The sequence below is a fragment of the Diplotaxodon limnothrissa genome, linkage group LG16 (assembly GCF_057381915.1).
Source record: "Diplotaxodon limnothrissa isolate DT_005_m linkage group LG16, D_limnothrissa_male_GT1.1, whole genome shotgun sequence".
Lineage (NCBI taxonomy): Eukaryota > Metazoa > Chordata > Actinopteri > Cichliformes > Cichlidae > Diplotaxodon > Diplotaxodon limnothrissa.
Genome location: NC_140611.1, coordinates 9,706,014 through 9,725,058, shown reverse-complemented (window position 1 = coordinate 9,725,058; position 19,045 = coordinate 9,706,014). Strand labels below are relative to the sequence as shown.

The window sequence follows — 19,045 nt, the reverse complement described above, 5'->3', positions numbered from 1 at the left end:
TTTGGGCATAAATCAGGGCCGGTAAAGAAGATAAGGCACAAGAAGAAATCTCCAAGCTCAGCCACGCCGGGGCATTATTCATGTCCCCCTCACCCCTGAAGCCAGTACCTGAGAATACGAATATTACATGCCCAATAATAGAACATAAGGTTTGGTAAAGGCATTCCCCCCATCTTTTTCGGTCTTTGAAGATATGTCTTGCGTATTCTAGGGGTTTTTTTTGTTCCAAATGAACCCAGAGAGAATCTTGTCTAATTTAACAAAAAAGGAAATTGGGATAAATACAGGGACACACTGAAAAATAAAATAAAATCTTGGGAGGATGTTCATTTTAATTGTATTTATGCACCCTGCTACAGACAGATGGAGTAGAGACCATCTGTCCAAATCCTGCCTAACTTTCTCCACAAGTGGAGAAAATTAAGGTTGTGTTTTTACAAGAAACACACCGAAATTAAGCTTGAAAAGAGTATGAAATTAACTTGTAATTTTAACCCCTAAATATGTAAAGTTGTCCGATACAACTCGAAAAGGCAGTGCTGTACACTGATATTTCTGTGCAGCAGCATTCAGAGGGAACAGTTCACTCTTGGCGAGATTCAGCTTATAGCCAGAAATAAGGCTAAACTGTTCAAGTATTGAGAGCACCAAAGGAAATGAGGATGCTGGTTTTGAGATATAAAGAAGCAAATCATCTGCGTATAAGGAGACTCTTTGTTCCATAACATTTCTCGTAACCCCGGTGATACCTGGGTTTGATCTCAGCGATATGGCCAGGGGCTCAATTGCAATTGCAAAGAGCAACGGCGACATGGGACAGCCCTGCCTAGTCCCCCTAAACAGAGGAAAAAAGTCAGAACATGTGCCATTTGTTTTGACGGCGCCAAGTGGGGAAGTATAAAGAAGTTTCCAGAGGTGTGGACTCGAGTCACATGACTTGGACTCGAGTCAGACTCGAGTCATTAATTTTATGACTTTAGACTTGACTTGAAAAAATGTTCTAAGACTTGTGACTTGACTTGGACTTTTACACCAATGACCTGGGACTTGAATTGGACTTGAACCGGTTCACTTGAAAAGACTTGATATTTCACCCCAAATATAAAATTTAACATGCATATTATATAGAGATTGAAAATGTGACGTCATTCACGGGTAGAACCGCAAAGGATTCTGGGAACTCGTGGCAAGAGGTACTAGCGCACGCAGGCTTTCAATTGAAATCAGTTATACAGCGATAAAAAGAAACACAAAAATGGCAAGAAGCTGTTGTATTATTAACTGCAATAGCCGGTCGCATGACAGCCACGGGAAGCCGACGGGTAAAGAGATCGGTTGTTATCGGATTACGTCGTTGAAGAGAAATTGTTCGAGCCATGTTTCCGAAGTAACAAAGAGGCGACGGGTGGCCTGGATTGCAGCCATTCAAAGATCAAATATAACGTCCCAGAACACTCCAGCTCACAGGTTAGTCTGCTCCAAGCATTTCCACAAAGGTCAGTCTGCTGTAGTAGTTAATACGTCATTTTCATAATATAATTGGTGATATAGGTTACAAGCAAGTCTGGCGCTGAACAGAAATTGTCGCGCTATGCTCCTTTGTTTATTGTGCATAAATAGTAAATTGTCCTGACACAATATTGTGTTTCGCTTCTGTTATTATGGTACATTGACAAAAACATATACTTTTATTCACAGGGTAAAACAGTTGTTTTGTATCACTAATTGCCCACACTCTAAAAAGTGTATTTCAGCAGTAGTTGAAGTTACGTAAAGTTCAGAGTTAGTTTCATTAAGATTTCTGCTTTAGTGGAGCCAATCTACATTTGTGGAGTATATCAACTTGTTATTACGTGTTGTTCCCTCAGTACACATGTAACCTGCTATTCTCATTAGAGTCAACCTGCATCAATTAGGTTTCTCGTGACGCAGTGCGTCTGATGTCATGACGTCTCCGCCTTCTCCAGAATTTTCTACCTGCGGTTGAGAACAACAATTTGAGAGGCACTTGGCTGCAGGCAGGACCTCGTGAACAATTTGGTCAATAAGGTAACGAAGATATTACTTTTTCCATAGTCCTTGAAGGTAAGTCAAATGTAGAACACATATTTTAATGTATTAGATATAAAAATATTCCAACTGTATTGTTAAGTTTGTTAAGTGTTTAGTAAACTGACCTGACCAAACCGCTATCATTCAGCCCTGCTAACATTAGCGAAATGTCAGACCTGTTGGTAGTTTGTGCTTGGACATGTAGGTTAAGTTAGTAGTTTGCCGGCGGTACTCTCTTGTTTTAATATCGTAACGCTAGCTTAAAGTTGTGTATTCATGCAGTGTGTCGGTGTTGGCTTACTGTTAGTTATTCATTAGCATTAGCACATTATAGCGGCAAGCTGGGCCGCGGTTCTCTTCAGACTACGTTACTTCGTGCGCGCGCATTTATACACGAGTGGTTGTTCGCAGTATGCCTGTCGGCGCGAATAGTTCAAGCGGTCACGGCCACGGGTGATGTAGGAGGTAAAGTTTAGCTGTGGTGGCTCCAGGAAGCATGCATTTACTGCCGCTTGCATTGCTTTCAATGTACATGACGTTAAGAAGGCGAGGAGAAAGGGTGCGTGCAGCGCTCGTACACGCACGGATCAGCTGTGTGAGAGGGAGATGGTGTGCGGCAGAAAATCAAAATTAGAAATCATAGAAGAAAGTATCCGGTTGTTCAGTGATGACGCGACGAATCCTACTTGCGGGTCTAAAGTAGTCTGCGTTTAATATGGCTTTTGTGTTGTTAACATGTTTAATTTTATGTATTTTCTTCTATTTGATCTCAAAAAGCTCCTAAACAGTCAGTGATCACTGTTGACCTCCCTCGGCTTTTATTACCGCTAATCATTTATTTAAGCTCAGTGTTTAAAACCTTAGGATGTAACTACAGCCCAGCCCATGCAGCAGTATATGAATGACTAACCTCGTATTGTGGATGGATTATCTCAGTTGTTCTCCTGGCTGAAGTTTGGTCCTTTTACAGCATCCTGCCATGCGATTACATTTGTTCCTGACCACCGAGAACACTCACATTAACTTTTATCGAGTGGGAAAAAAGTTAGCTTGTTTATATTATGCTAACATAGCTGTGTTGCTATCGGTCACGTAGTACATCATTATATACCAGCTAGCCCAACTTCAGTAACCCTACAAACGTCACTGCTGTTTAGTTTTCTGTCTTCATTTATGCTGGAAGTGATAGCAGAGCTGTACGTTTTAATTTGTTTCCAAAACCCCGCAGTCAGGACATGCTATATTGTATTTAGATAGAAGCTAGCGAGCTAACTCCCTGCTAACTTCTAACTCCGTTAAATGTCATAAATTCCGTTTTCATGGATGCCTGGATGTTAAACTCAAATGTTACACCTGGTAGAGCAGAACGCTGATCATTTTATTAAAGATGAAAGACTTTAGACAGTTTTTCAACTCTCAGTAATGCCATAGTGATCGTTTGATATATGGACCTGCAGCAGAGTTTAGACCCAGACACGGCTAGTGACGTCAGACTGAACAACCGGATTACGCTATTGAACACAGAAAATACAGCCATCAGATTTCTTGTAGACCTAGCACACTTCTGGTCTGTGTCTGAATACATATATAAGTACATAGATGCAGATGAACACTGTAAACATGATGAAAGATCGACAGACTAACTCGAACATATCTTTAATCTTTAGGACTTTGGGTAGCGCTTCCTTTCCTTCCTGTCAACCTCTCCAGAGGGGTGTCTGCTGATGGCAGAAAGATTACATCACCTCTGGTTGGAACCCTGGACAGTGCCACAACCTTTGGCTTGGTGTAAAATGTGATGCCCCATCGCCACCTTCTGACCTAACTTCTTCTCAGCTCTGTGACTACTTCAAGAGGGGCATTCCTGTGTGGAGGTGTGCCAGGCAGCTCGTTTTACCTGTGAACTTGCGTACTTTCACTTCATCAACAACAAAGGTATGCAAGTTCAAAATAGTAATGTCTCATTTAAATTTAATTCAGTTTTACACTGAACAGGAATCGGCTTTATATATAAAACAATTGCAAAAAAAAAAATGTACCTATGGGCATTTGGGTTTTGTTTTTAAACTTTTGTTTTGAACTTATCCCTTTAAAATCTAATTAGAAAGGGCTGGCTACATTTGATGAATACATTTTGTGTTTAAATGATTCGCTTTGTGTTGGGCAATGTGGCAAAAAGCTGAGATGAGATCTAGTCTCATATCACCATATTGATATATTGTAATATTGCCCAACTCTCCCTCTGTGTTTTCTCAAATTATTTATATACACCCAGTAAAGCGTGTCTCTTTGTTTCTCCAGTGCTATGCTTCATGTGGAGATGCAAGGACTGTGGGACAACATTAACAAAAAGATCTGAATTGCTCAAACACTACAAACTGATTCATAGGCATTACGGACGAGGCCACTCATATCCATGTACTTATTTAAATTGTGCATGTAGGTTCAAGACTTGGAACGCCCTACTGAGCCATCTATCAAGAAATCACCCTGCCCAACAAGCAGTCTCCAAAGCTGCATCCAAATTCACTTGCCATATTTGTGGCCATAATCAACTCTCCACAGAAAGAGAATATTTTCAACATATCTATCAGCATCTTAAAAATAAGGAAACTGTAACATGTGTGTTCCAAAACTGTGAATATAAAACCAATGTCTATGAGAACTTCAAAAGTCATAAATACAGAAAACACTCTGGTACAGTGAACACATTTAAGCCTGGAATAAGTTCTGTTGATGAATCATGTGCCAGTGTTGCCAGTGATATTTCAGATGTGGAAATTATAGAGAGTGATGTAAATTTAAATTCTGCTTTTGACAATGGGTATTCTGAAAACTTAGAGAAGGATATTGAGCTTCAGTGCTCCTTAAGTTGGAACACATCTTTCTTGTGTCTAATGCAGCTGTAGATGAGCTTTTGCAGGAGTTAAACTATTTGATTGGTTCTGTCTCTGTGGCGATTACCCAAAAGACTATTAGCCAAGTATTACAAGACAACGGATGCCAATTTGACCAGTCAGTTGTTGAAAAGCTAGCCAGTGTACTCTGTGAGACAAACCCTGTAAAAAAAGCAATTGGAGATAAAGGTCCACTTTCCAGTCCTTGGAGACGAAAAGCATACTATAAGAGCCACTTTAAAGTAGTGGAACCAGTGGAATATATACTTGACAGAAAAAATAACAAGTCATTCCAATATATTTCAATTTTAAAGTCTTTGCAGCATATTCTTGACTGCCAGACAATCTTGGATCAGGCTGTTAATTTGAATACTGTAGATAATCAGCCTCAAAAAACTTCTGTGCACTACAAAACTATCTTCGATGGTGACTTCTTCCATGAAAATGGACTGTTGTCCAAGCAGGAAAGCATTTCATTGATATTCTACATTGATGAATTCGAAATATGTAATCCCCTTGGTACATCACGGAGGAAGCATAAAATTTGTGGATTGTACTGGGTTTTGGGTAATTTGCCACCAGGCTGTAATTCTGCTTTAACCTCAATCTATTTGGCTGCTTTAATCAAAAGTAATGATCTGAAGTGCTATGGGTATGAGAAAGTGTTAAAACCTGTAATTAATGATCTTGTAATTTTGGAACAGAGTGGGATATTTCTGTCAAAGTTGGGCAGAACAGTAAAAGGCACTGTTCAGTGTGTTGTTGCCGACAACCTTGGTGCACACAGTATTGCTGGATTCTTTGAAAATTTCTCAGGGACATACGTATGTAGATTTTGCACTGCAGAAACATCAGAGTTCCAGACTATTGAAGTCAGAAGTGAAGTCTTTACTTTAAGAACAAAAGACATTCATGCAGATCATTTACGAATTATTGAGGAAAACAAATGGCCCAGTTATTATGGTGTGAAATCAAAGTGTATTTTGTCAAAGCACCTCTCACATTTTGATGTTACCACTGGGTTTCCACCTGATGTTGTACATGATCTTTTTGAGGGAATTGTTCCTTTTGAACTTGCGCTTTGCCTCAATTTGTTAATCAAAAAAAAAGTATTTCACATTATGTACATTGAATGAAGCAATATCATCTTTCAACTTTAAGTGGGCTGACAAAACAAATCGACCTCATCCTGTGGCTCTCAGTTTTGCATCCAAAAAAAGTGTAGGAGGGAATGCACACGAGAACTGGAGTCTTATCAGATTTTTGCCTTTGTTCGTTGGGCAGAGTGTACCCTGTGAGGAGCCTGCTTGGCACATCTTAACAGACTTGAAGGACATTGTTGATCTTGTTGTCAGTCCTGTTCATACTGAGGACTCCATTGCATATCTTGGTTTTAAGATCTCCGAGCACAGAATCAAGTTTCAAGAGGTTTTCCCAGATGTTAATCTTAAACCAAAGCACCACTACTTGGAACATTATCCATACTTGATTCGTAAGTTTGGGCCACTGGTTGCACTATGGACTGTGCGATTCGAAGCAAAGCATAGTTTTTTTTAAAAGAGTTGCAAGGAACATCAGATGCTTCAAAAATGTACTTCTTTCCCTTTCACAGAGACATCAGTATCAGATTGCATATCATTTGCATGCAATTAGCTTTGCCAAACCCCCACTGGAAGTAACAGATGTTTCCACTGTTCACATTGATGTTCTTAACAAGGACATCTCAAATGCACTGAGACAGAAGTCTCCAGATATGGACAATGTGTGCTTGGCTAAAAGTGTAGCATATAATGGAATAATCTACAAGTGTGGGATGATCTTGATCCACGGCTCACTGGGAGGACTGCCAGAGTTTGGTGAAATCATCCAAATGGTGATACTGCAGGACAAACTAATCTTCATTCTGAAAAAGCTTAGCAGATGGTATATGGAACACTACAGAGCTTATGATCTCAAAACATCACCAAGCAAAGAAGTGGAACTTGTTGAGCCACAAGAACTGCATGATACCTACCCACTGGCAGACTATAAAATTAGAGGGATGCGTCTTGTCACCTTGAAAAGATATGTCCATGTTTAAAGGGTGAGGCCTCAAAATATGATAAAGTATTTTCTTAAGTGGGAAAACAAAACCCAGACCCATACAATACTAATGTGTTCTCAGAACATATTTATTTTATACTGCAAGCCAAAGTGGTGTGATGATGTCATTGGCAATTCATCAGTTATGTCATTTTTTTAATGCAGGTCGCTGGATTCCAGTCAGTGAATGCTAATCCTATGCTCTCCCCCCTTCTGCTTCTCTTCTCTTTTTCTTCTTTCCTCTCCTTGTTGTCTCCTATATTCTCCTCACCTCCTCTCCTTCTCTCTTCTCTTCAATGTCTTCCATATTCTCGCCATCTCTCTTCTCCTCCCCTCTCCTCTTCGGTTTGCCTTCTCTCCTCGCTGCCTCAGCTGATCTCCACCTCTCCTCTTCATTTTCTCCTCCCCTTTCCTCCTCTCTTTGCCTTCTCTCTTTTCCTCTAGTTTGACATTAAATTCTCCTAATTGGAAATGTCAGTGGTTTACATGTTGATCCTCACTAACTGTGCTTGTGCTTTGTTCTCAGACCACCATGGCTGGTTCAACACCTGCAAGACTGAAGGTGATTTTAGGAGAGAACAACATTGAAAAGCTGACTCTTCCAAATGGCATCCCAGAGTCACTTGAAGACCTTCTCAGCACGATAAAGACTACCTTTGGGTTAAAAGGTAACTTCAGACTGCAATACATGGACCAAGACTTTGGCAACGACTTCTTCAATCTGAATTCTACCACCGAACTTCGGAATTTGGGGACAATCAAAGTGATCCACCAGCAAACAAATCCACCTTTGATCAGTGCCGATCAGTCCACTTCATCTCTGTCTCTTTCATTTGAGTCTGATGACGGTATTTCGGTGGCATCAAATGACACAATTATCCTCTCATCCCCTGAATCTATGTCATCTCGAACACAACAGTGGCCAGAAGACTTTGCAATTCCCCAATTTTCATATGACACAGAGCTACAGCTAGAGAGGGGGAATACTGAGTACCGTGTGAGCCAAAAAATGTTGACTTTAAGCGCCCGAATGCTGTCTGATATCCTGAAAAGAGTTGCAGAAGAAATTTACCGTTACAAGGCCTATCCAGAGGATGCACATTTCTGCGCAGCTGCAGAGGCCCTTATCAAAAAGCACCCATGTTTGAAAGAACCTGGATCATTCAATGGCTGCTACGGTTGGAAACAACGACTGAAGTACAAAATGGCAAACTACAGGACCCAGCTCAAATTACAGGGGTGTCCAGAGCTGTGTGTAAACTCACTGAAATCTAAAGCTACTACAGATGCTTTCCCTGCTAAAAAAGTGAAGAAGCCAAAACGTTCTGAAGCTAACTTTTATCCATCCTTTCCTACTGGTGAGACTCTGGACAGCATGGAAAAAGTGAGACTAGAACTTCTGACAGAGATCGGGATAAGGGACAATGAAAGGGTCATCGCAGACAAAATGGCTAACACGTTTGCCTACAGACGACATGAGGTGGTAAACCAAGAACCAAGCATTCAGGAACTGAAGGACAGATGGCCTGCACTCTTCACACAGAAAGAGGTAAGAATGGAACTGAAGTGATCGAAGTCTGTATGCTTCAGGATTTATTGCAGTTAACTTTCATGAATCGGTCATAACTTGATGTGGTTGAGATTTTATAACACTGAACTTAATGAAAGAATTTACATTTTGAATTCCCATATATGTTGTACTTTTTGGGATATAGACATTTTGGCATACAATCAGTTTCAGCATTTTGTTCCATAATACAATATCTACTGTCATTTGTGTTTTGTTTTTAGATAAATACAGAGTTCCAGAGGCTCATGGCTGTTCCTCTTGAGTGGAAGTTCATGGCCCAGTTAGACATGCACTCAAGTCAGCTGATCAAAGTCATACGTGCCAAAGGAGGAGCAACACGCCAAAAGATTGCGAACATCATGGACACATTGGACCAGGTAAATCTGTACCATCAAACAAGATACTTCGTAACTAAGAGGGCTGTCAAAATATATCTGAATCCTTCATAAAGACAATATGGGCAGGCCAATGCTAATCATGGCTTTCATATGCATGAATGTTTTTAGCGACTCAAAAAATACACCACTGAACTCATCCCCTTTTCTTTTTGTAATGAATCTCTGGGCTTGTGAATTACTGTTTTTAAATAAAGTACATGTAAGTTAAGCAATAAGAGTAAGGATGTCTGTCTTATGAAATTTAGAGTTTAAAATTAATCAACATTTGTTGTTCTAGACAGTGGACATTAATCATCGGAGGGAATGTGTGCTGAAAGCCCTCACCATCTTCCTGGGAGAAGATGCAGATGGCCTGATCAAGGAATACCTTGTAAGTTTCAACAGTTTGTCAGAACATCTTGTCAAAGGGACACAAAAAAAGTTAACTGTTAGAACAAACATAACACGTGAACCATAGTTGGATTGCTGACATGTATTTATTATCATGACCATATTGGACATTATGTAATTCCCAGCAACAACACATTACATATTGGATTGACTTTGTTTTAAGTAAGACGGGCTTACTTGATTATTTAAGTTCAAAGGAATAGTTTGACATGTTGGGAAATCTTATCTTTCTTGCTTACAATTTGATTAGAGTCAGATTGATACACCTCTCTCTGCTGTTTCTGGTGTGTGATGACACCCAGCCAAGAAATAGCCCAGCACATAACACATATTGGTACATCACCCAAACACTTAATCACAGTAAGAAGTGAGGCTAATGATGATTTGTGTTTGTGTCTTGTACCCCTCTGTAGGACTGTGGAGCAGATGATGTTCAGAGGGACCTGGAGGAGGTCACCATGGCAGTGTATGTGATTCGGAAGGAGGGGGAGGGACTGCAGGAGCCACCTGAAGACATTGGCATTGTCATTGAGGGTGTGGAAGTGTTGCATGAACTAACTTCGGTTGCCTCAGCTTGTGCCCTGCTTCTAGGTTTGATCTATGCACTCAACCTAGCTTATCCAAAACCCTTTCGCTTCACTTTTGAAGTGCTCCAAAAAATCTTCATGCAGCTTGATCAGCACAAGATGTCCCCCAAAGTCCAAAATCTGTATATCAAACTTCAAAGCTCCCAGTAATGGCACAGAACAATGACCAACAAATGGCCTTGTGCCATAATGCGAAGGAACAACTGTGTTTGGACATATAGCATGTAAAATATGTAGTCTCTTTTGGATGTTGGGCCTTTTTTATGCTCCAAGAGACCTCAAACCCTAATTTAATGTGCTTTTATACATACTTTGTATGGTATTTTTATTTATTTTTTTAAAAAAATTTTCAGACATATTTGCCTTTGTTTCAAGGGAAAGGTTGCATTTCAGGTTTGATGTGCTCAGTTATACAACAAACTGTTGTGACATTCTAAAACTCTAAAGGAGTGTTTATATTTTTTCATCCCCATTGGTCAGCTACACTGTTCAGATATTTATTCATTGACAGTTTCTGAATACTCTTGGGGCACTTTTTCATAGTTGACACTATATGTGTTGAGATTGATATTTGTGTAATACTGTGTTGCACTTTACACTTTGATGACAACTTTGTGGTCCTACTAAGCGTTACTTGCATTTTGTGCATATGTGTTTTAAAAAGGACAAATGTGTAATGTGTTTGACCAAAAGCTGTGTTGGTTGCCATAAAGGTAATACTTTATTACATTTATACAATAAAGCATTTAAAAAAAAACAAAAGAAACATTGGATTTTGAATTTTTTGAAAAATATTTTCAGCCAACTTAAAATTTTGATTTAAGCTTTATTAAACAAACTAAAATTTCATTTTAGAGTCACTACAAAAAGTAATTTACACTAAACCACATTATTAGGTTAGCAAAGAGCAATATTTTACTTTTGGGTTATGCAAATTATTGGGTTGGAAAAACTGAAAACTTTAAGTTGAAATGTCTTAATTTTAAGTTGGATTAATGCAAAATGTTTATTTGACAACAATTAATTTATTAAGTACATGTAACTTAAATCAGTTGTGTTAATCTAATGTATTAACTTCATTTCAAGGAACTTAATTAAATTTGGTGTTACCAATTGAAATAATTCAATTAAGTTGGTTCAACTATTTTCTTTTTTCAGTGCAGTACGATTACAGCATACAATATTATTGTCACTGCTACATTTCTGTGATGGGTACCAGAAATTATTTCCACTGCTAATTAATTACCCTTGAGCTCAAAGGTCCTATTAATAAACGGTTAACGAATGTGTATTTATGAAGACAATTTGTGAGACTGGTAAACTTATGATAGGTACGATGGTCTTTCGTTCTACACGGTGCATTTCAAGGTCCTGCACCCATCCGTCGGTAAACTGTACCTGGGCTTGTTGCAGTGGCCTGAAGTTACTAAACTTCACGAGTGTGTGCACTCACTCCAAGAACCGTATAATTATAAATATGCATATAAATATGCTACGATGAGATAGCTGACTTCATCTAACTAGCAAATGTTGTCCAGGCTACGTTGGTGATGCAGTTTTTTTTTTAATGTGTATGATATTTTTGTCATGCGATTTTAAAGCCGGTCCTACAAGCGCATCCAAGAATAACATGCAGCTTATCTCAGAACTGTCGGTGAAAATTATTCTTGGAGCTAGGTTTAATTGAGCTGCATTTTAAAGAGGTGCAATTTCACAATTTGTGTATATTTTCTAAGTTCACTATTTTGTCATGTGTTGAGAAAAACACAGATTTAAAAATTACATGGTCTAATATTTACATTTAGCATATAACTGCAACATGCTTTTTTTTCGTTGTTTTTTTTAATGACTCGAAAGGACTTGAAATTCAAAATTTCAGACTTGTGACTTTACTTGGACCTTTACACCAGTGACTTGAGACTCGACTCTGACTTGCCTGACATTACTTGAGACTTGACTTGAGACTTGAGGATAAAGACTTGAGACTTACTTGAGACTTGCAAAACAATGACTTGGTCCCACCTCTGGAAGTTTCAACCAGGAGATGATTATTTTACCAAAGCCAAATTTCTCCAAAACATAAAAAAGGTATCCCCACTCGACCCTGTCAAAAGCCTTCTCAGCATCTAAACTGATCACAAACTCAGGGCTGTTGGAGTCTGAGGGATTGTAAAGAACATTAAACAAACGTCTAAGGTTAGAGAAGGCATATCTCCCTTTAATAAATCCTGTTTGATCCGGGTTAATTACAGATGGCAAGACTGCTTCCACATGCATCGCTAAAAGTTTAGCATGGATTTTATAGTCCACATTTAACAAAGAAATGGGACGGTATGAGCCACATTGTAATGGATCCTTATCCTTTTTTAAGATCAAGGATATAGATGCCTGCAGTAGAGAGGGTGGGAGGGATCCAATTTCCAGTGAATGCTTATACATATTTATCATGAGCGGGGCCAGTTTAGGCATAAATTTACGATAGAACGCAGGAAACCCATCCTGTCCGGGAGACTTAGAACACTGCAATTTGCTGATAGCTTGCAGGATCTCTTCTACAGTTATTGGTCCCTCCAGCCGAAGACTGTGTGTTTGATCAATTGATGGGAGCTTAAGATGATTGAAAAAGGAGTCCAAAGCCTCAGTGCTAAATGCACACTCAGACGCATAAAGAGATGAATAAAAGTCCAGAAATTGGTCATTAATTATTTTAGGATCCGTAGAAACACTGCTTGATGTCTGAATCCGAGGAATGGAATACAAAGCTGATGGGAAAGCAGTTTACTGGCCTTATCCCCATACTCATACTGGGAGTACTGACACTTCAGCAGCATCTCTTCAGCCCGAGCAGAGGACAGATGATCAAACTCAGACTGCAAAGACAGCCTGTCATAATAGACCTCTGGTGCCGGGCAGACAGCATACAACTCATCTAATTGTGATATGCGTGTTATGAGCTTGGGCAACTTTGCTTTCCTTTGATTTGCCTCAAAACCAGCATAAGATATAATATGTCCCCTGATAAAAGCCTTAAACGTTTCCCACAAAATGGAGGGTGATATTCCTGGTGTAATGTTTGTCTCTATAAATAAGTCTATCTTGGAAGTCACAAATGTGATAAACTTATCGTGTGACAGCAAGCGTGTGTTCAAACGCCATGGAGCTGGTGGAGAACTTTGGCCCACTGCCAAATCTAGAGTCAACGGAGCATGATCTGAAATGACAATGGCACTATGAGAGCAAGAGCGAATCTGTGAAGTAAGTCGACTGTCCAATAGAAAGTAATCAATACGAGTGTACGTATGATGAACAGGGGAGAAAAAGGTGTACTCTTTACGCGTGGGGTTGAGAAAATGCCAGGCATTAATAACAGAAAATTCTTCAAGGAACATATTAATAATTTTGGAAGAGTTGGATTGCCTACCAGGCCTATTTGAGGATCAATCCAGCGGCCCGAGCCAACAATTAAAATCGCCACTAAGAACTAAATAGTGGGAAGACAAGTCAGGAATTTTAGTGAAAAAAGTGCAAAAAAAATTTTGATCGTCCCAATTGGGAGCATAGATGTTGGCAAAAATGAATTTAGTGTTCAAAATACGACAAATATGATTTGTGTATTAAAATAGCAGCTCCACGAGCTTTGGATTTAAATGTAGAGTAGAGCTGGGCGATATAAGATTTTTTCATATCACGATATGTTTTTTTCATTTCAGGCGATAACGATATCTATCACGATATAAGCCAAATAACTATATTTGTAAGATTTAAATGTGCCGTTGCTCACAAGTAAAATGTGAAATAATCAGCAGCTTGTTTTTATTTAAATATTTATTTCCCATAATAAGTTCATCCATTAAGCATTTACAAATGGATGGAATGGATGAATGATGCGAATGGATGGATGAAGTTCAACAGGGTAGATGTACTTAAGGAACATGAGACTTTTTCAGATAAATAAAGGCAAATATTGCAAACTACACAAAAGGCAGCCGCTAAAGCGTTTAAGTTTCAAAATAGAACAAACGAAACAGACTACTAAATTGTCAATTCCACTTAGAAACAAAATATTAATTCTAAAAATAAATCTTAGTTTGTTTTACAGAAGAACAGACAAAACTAACTTTTGTCAATATCAAATAAACTGAGAACTAAAAGGAAATTCTCAATCTCTCCTTGTTGTATAGCTTAGCTTTTCAAACAGTTTTAACAGTTACTTTAGTCTGACAAAAGCCGAATGACGAATTAGCGCTTCCAGTCAGAGACTGAGGCTACGTCCACACGTACACGGGTATTTTTGAAATCGGAGATTTTCCGTTTTCGTTTTAAAAAATAATCCCGTCCACACATAAAGGCAGAAATGAAGGAAAACGCTGCTATGAACATGCCAAAGCAGCAGGTGGAGCTAGATTCCTAACCGTGCAGAAATGTTGGCCAATCAGAAGTCTAGAAGCCTCGGTGGGAAAAAGTAAACAAAGCTGGGGCATAGAAGCAGAACCGAGTCGTATGTGTGGAGGGACAGTAACTGTGTGTATATGTAAGCATTTAAACACTGCAGAGAGGAGAATTAACAGTAACAGTATTGTAGAAATTCATTTCACCGAAACAATAACGTGGCGCACAGTGTGACGCATGCACCAGTTTATTGTATTTCCAGACTTGCTTTCGGCACAATTTACAGTGCACGCTACTCTGTTTTTTGTCAGACTTGAAATAGCCGAAATACCTTCACACTACGGAACTTCTCTGGCTCTTCCGTTCGACAATCTCTCCGGCATTGGAACCATCATCTGATTTCTCTTCGGTAACCTTCGGTCACGCTCGGTTGATTTTTCTAGTCGGCACACTCATTTCCTCCATTACCCGGGCGGTACGGTGGCTGGCTGCTTCCCAAACAAATACACATGTGCGCCTTGGCACTTGTGCTGTACGTAACAAGTCACGCGACGTGACGCTGCGGCTGTGATTGGTTCGGCTCTGCGCTACTTAATTTGGATTGGCTGACCTTTTTTTTTTTTTTTTTTTTTAAGAGGACAAGAGCGGCGAGGTCTATCGCGATAGTTTAATTTCTCTATCGAGTAAAAGTTATATCGCGATACATATCGTTATCATTCTATCGCCCAGCTCTAATGTAGAGTGATAGAGTTGGCCCACCCACCCCTTACGAAGTCTAAAATGATCTGAAATTTTTAGGTGTGTTTCTTGTAAAAACACAACCTGGGCGCCCAAGAATTGCGAATGATGGAGGACCTTACTCCTTTTAATAGGTTGGTTCAGACCTTTATAATTCCAGCTACAGAACTTAAACGAGTGACCTGCTTGTTGATTATTAATATTTAATTGCGATACCATATTAGAACATAGATTGAAAAAAACAAAAGCTGACCAATGAAAAACACAGGAAAAACAAAGTCAGCGTACAGAACAGTACAACATAAAAAACAAAGAACACCCAAACTTCCCCCTAAATGCTGAAGCATCTTCCCAAACAAGATGCACACACCCCCCACCAAACACACCCCTGAGCACTTCCTCCCAACTATTCGAAGTCCCAGTTGAGTTCAAGCTCCATGCAATACAAGACAGAGACAAATCAACGATTGAATTAAAACATATTAGAACAAGACACATCCTATAAATCAAGCTCACCTCAAATAAGCATAAGTATGTTACTTAAAAAAACTACAATAAGATACAATAAAAAATAAAAAACAGTGAAGAAAGAGAAAAACAAATAGAATAAAATATTTCACAGAAATTAACCAAGATGGACATATCAGCCCAATGGGCTAAGACACTTATGTGCCCTGAGAGGCAGGACCCCCAGGATCTTATTGGCAAAGTCCGTGGCAGATGCAGGATCAGTAAACTTACGTACAACTCCATCTGGAAATGTCACCCTCAGTTCCGCAGGATAGAACAGGCCGAACTTGATCCCAGGACAAGAGTGCAGAAGGCGCTTGACACCAGTAAACTGTGAACCTTTTTTAGCCACTGCAGGTGTGAAGTCTGGAAAGATGGAGATCCTTCTGCCCTGGTAAAGTAGAGGAGAGTTTGCCCCTGCAAGACGTAGCAGCTGTTCCTTGACATGGAAGTAGTGGACTCTAATGAGCAGTGGGCGAGGAGGCACTCCCTCTCCGGGCTTTGGTCCAAGGGATCTGTGAACCCGATCCAACAGAGGTGCTTCATTCAGTTTCAGAAGATCTTGCAGGAGATGGGAAATAAACTCCCTAGGGTTAGAAGTCTCCAAACCTTCGGGGATGCCAATAAGGTGAATATTATTGCGCCTTGACCTTCCTTCTAGATCCTCACATTTATCTTGCAGTTGTCTGACCTCCTCCGTTAGGACACTTACAGCAGATTGAAGAGAAGTCAGGTCGTCACTGCAGGTTGTAGCTGAAAGCTCCAAATCTTTAATGGTGGTCCCTTGAGCATTAACGGTGGCCTGTAGGGTGGTTATTGCAGCTTTAAACTCAGCCTTCACAGATGATATTTCTGACCACAGTGTATGGGTAACTGTATCAATCTTGCAGTCAAGCTTGTTGCAGATGTCCCGTTTCAGAACCTCCAATGCTCTGGTAAATGTGACTTCGCCGAGCGGTGCGCCTGCACCCTGCTCGTAGATGCGCTCCGTGATAGCCGCGTCACGTTGAGAGTCATGACCCAGCTCCAGGCTCTGTGAACCACCCGCACCGGCCTGGCCCCGTTTTCGACGTTGCTCCCTCTTATCTGCCATCATGCAAGAAAAGAAGAAAGGGCAAATGGTGGGACTTTTAGTGAAAGAACTTGATTGTCCGGACGCAACCGCTAAGGTCACCACAGCCAACCAGGAAGGAAACTCCGAGGCCTCAGATGCGGCCTTTCTCAGAAGTTGTCAAAAGCAGGTTTCCCGACCTCAAAGAGTGAAAAAGTGTTTCCCAACCATAGCTGGTGCACCATCAGTTGTCACAGCAAAAATCTTTGTAATGTTAATGCCTCGCTCATCAAAACACTCCTTAAAAACTTTGGCAATATCCTCACCTCGCGTTGTTTCAGGCATTGGGGTTAAATAGAAGAGTTCCTCTTGTACTGCCACATCACAGTATCTTACCATAACAGCCAAAAGTGGACCGTCATTGATATCAACGCTTTCGTCCAAAGCTATACTAAACACCTGGGCTTCTTTCAAACCAGCTGTTTGTTGGGCTCTGACATTGTCACCCATTTCCTGGATGCGTCGTTCCACAGTTCTGGCTGATGCAGGTATGTCTTGTATCCTTGCTTTAATTGCATCTTTCTTTGGAAGCCCATTAAATAACACTTCTGAGCTTGAGAGAAAAGCCTCCTTAACAAATTTTCTGTCTGTAAACGGCTTTCCATGTTTAGCAATACAGTGTGCAATACGATAACTTGCTTCAGTTCCATGATGTTTTGCAGCTGCAAAAAAAAAAAAAAAAAGAGTACTTGCTTGCTTCTCATATCTTGACACAGACGTGTAATTGATTCAACTTTCTCTGCCTCATCCTTGAAGGTTTTTTGATGTTTCGTCTCAAAATGTCGTTTAACACTGGAAGTCCGGCAAACAACACTCTCAAGGCAAAGGGCACATACAGCACGATCTTTCTGTTGCACAAAACCCCAGTCTTCTGTCCAAATTGGCATAAAAGACCGGGGATCATCTTTTTTTGCTCGCTTCGAGGCTATAATTCACAGGACTGGCTAGCTAGCTACATCCCTCTTGTCTGTGTAATTTTTAGCCAGTTACAAGTAAAACAAGGAGGTGAGGCTTATTAGCTAAGATACTGTCATTAAGGCGCGCTGTCATTAGCTGTATTGTCATTAGCTCTGTGTGAGATAATTTGTGATGTGTATTGGTGGCCCAGCCGTAGATATTAATTTTAAATACACCTTTTCAGATTATTTCACTACATGCCGCGCCATCACTTAACCCTTCGCGTGTCAGCTGTGGCACACGTGCCCAGGGTTGCCTGGTGTAGCTGAAGGAAGTCATCTAGCAATTGGTCATGTGGTCAGCTGTAGACTAGTGCATGTTTTTTTATTTGGCTCTCAGCTCTTATCTTCTGAGCTCTCCTGCCCCTATCTTCCCTGCTTAGCTTCTTATGTCCTTGTCTTGTCTTGTGTTTTTTCTTACTTTTCCCTGGAACACTCTCTCACAGTCTGTTCTCTAAAACCTAAAAGAGGAATTATGGATTTGATCAACTGGTCTCTGAATGCAATTGACACCCCTTCTCAACGAGAATCTGGGCTCAGGTGAGCCTGACTGCTGAAGATATCTACCTATTCGGAACCATAATAACAGGGTTCTTGCTGATCGGAGCTGGCTTGGCCCTGGCTTATCGAAGAATTAAGGAAGTGGAACCAGCTGTTCAAACCCCCAAAAGGCTGCCCACTGGGATTGAAATGATGGGACGAGGCATGAGTTTCTCAAAATGGGCTCATTGAGTGCAGCACGGAGAAGATCTTGGAGAACGCACGGCTGCCGTGAATACTCAGAACAAGACATCTGAGTGCCAGCTGTGGCACGCGTGCCCAGGGTTGCTGGCCCCTGGTGTAGCTGAAGGAAGTCATCTAGCAATTGGTCATGTGGTCAGCTGTAGACTAGTACATGTAAACAAGCCACAATGTGAGTGTGTGTTACTGATCCACTACAAATACTACAACCACATTTCATGCTGAGAGACAGCAAATGGGTGGATAAATGAAAGGCTTTGAAATGCGCTTTACAATTCCACTATTCATTCATTCACACACTGGTGGAGGCAAGCTACAGTTGTAGCCACAGCTGCCCTGGGGCAGACTGACAGAAGCAAGGCTGCCATATCGCGCCATCGGCCCCTCTGGCCAACAGGTGAAGTCTTGCCCAAGGACACAACAACCAAGACAGACAGAGCTGGGGATTGAACCGGCAACCTTCCAGTTACAAAATGAGCTTCCCAACCCCCTGAACCATGGTCGCCCATAACTCACCCAAGTGACAAGAAGTCACTTGGATGAGTGTCAAAACGTTTCTCCCACTGAAAACGCTACCTCGAGATTAATGGAATCAACTTTTGGAGATGTACTTACCTGAATGTT

General features: G+C 40.5%; 1 protein-coding gene across 1 annotated transcript; it reads left to right on the top strand.

Annotated features, from left to right (window-relative positions):
- Nucleotides 1-8,160: 8,160 nt before the first annotated feature.
- LOC146615748 (uncharacterized) lies at nucleotides 8,161-10,126 on the top strand. Its single transcript, XM_085373840.1, has 4 exons — nucleotides 8,161-8,580; nucleotides 8,823-8,978; nucleotides 9,277-9,369; nucleotides 9,803-10,126. The coding sequence occupies exons 1-4, from the start codon at nucleotides 8,236-8,238 to the stop codon at nucleotides 10,124-10,126; spliced, it is 918 nt and encodes a 305-aa protein (XP_085229966.1). The 5' UTR covers nucleotides 8,161-8,235.
- Nucleotides 10,127-19,045: the final 8,919 nt, after the last annotated feature.

Excerpts from the sequence above, each read along its gene's own strand:
- LOC146615748 (XM_085373840.1), top strand. The coding sequence starts at position 8,236 with ATGGCAAACTACAGGACCCAGCTCAAATTACAGGGGTGTCCAGAGCTG. Across the intron at positions 8,581-8,822 it reads CACTCTTCACACAGAAAGAG|ATAAATACAGAGTTCCAGAG; the intron begins GTAAGAATGGAA and ends TTTTGTTTTTAG. Across the intron at positions 8,979-9,276 it reads TCATGGACACATTGGACCAG|ACAGTGGACATTAATCATCG; the intron begins GTAAATCTGTAC and ends TTGTTGTTCTAG.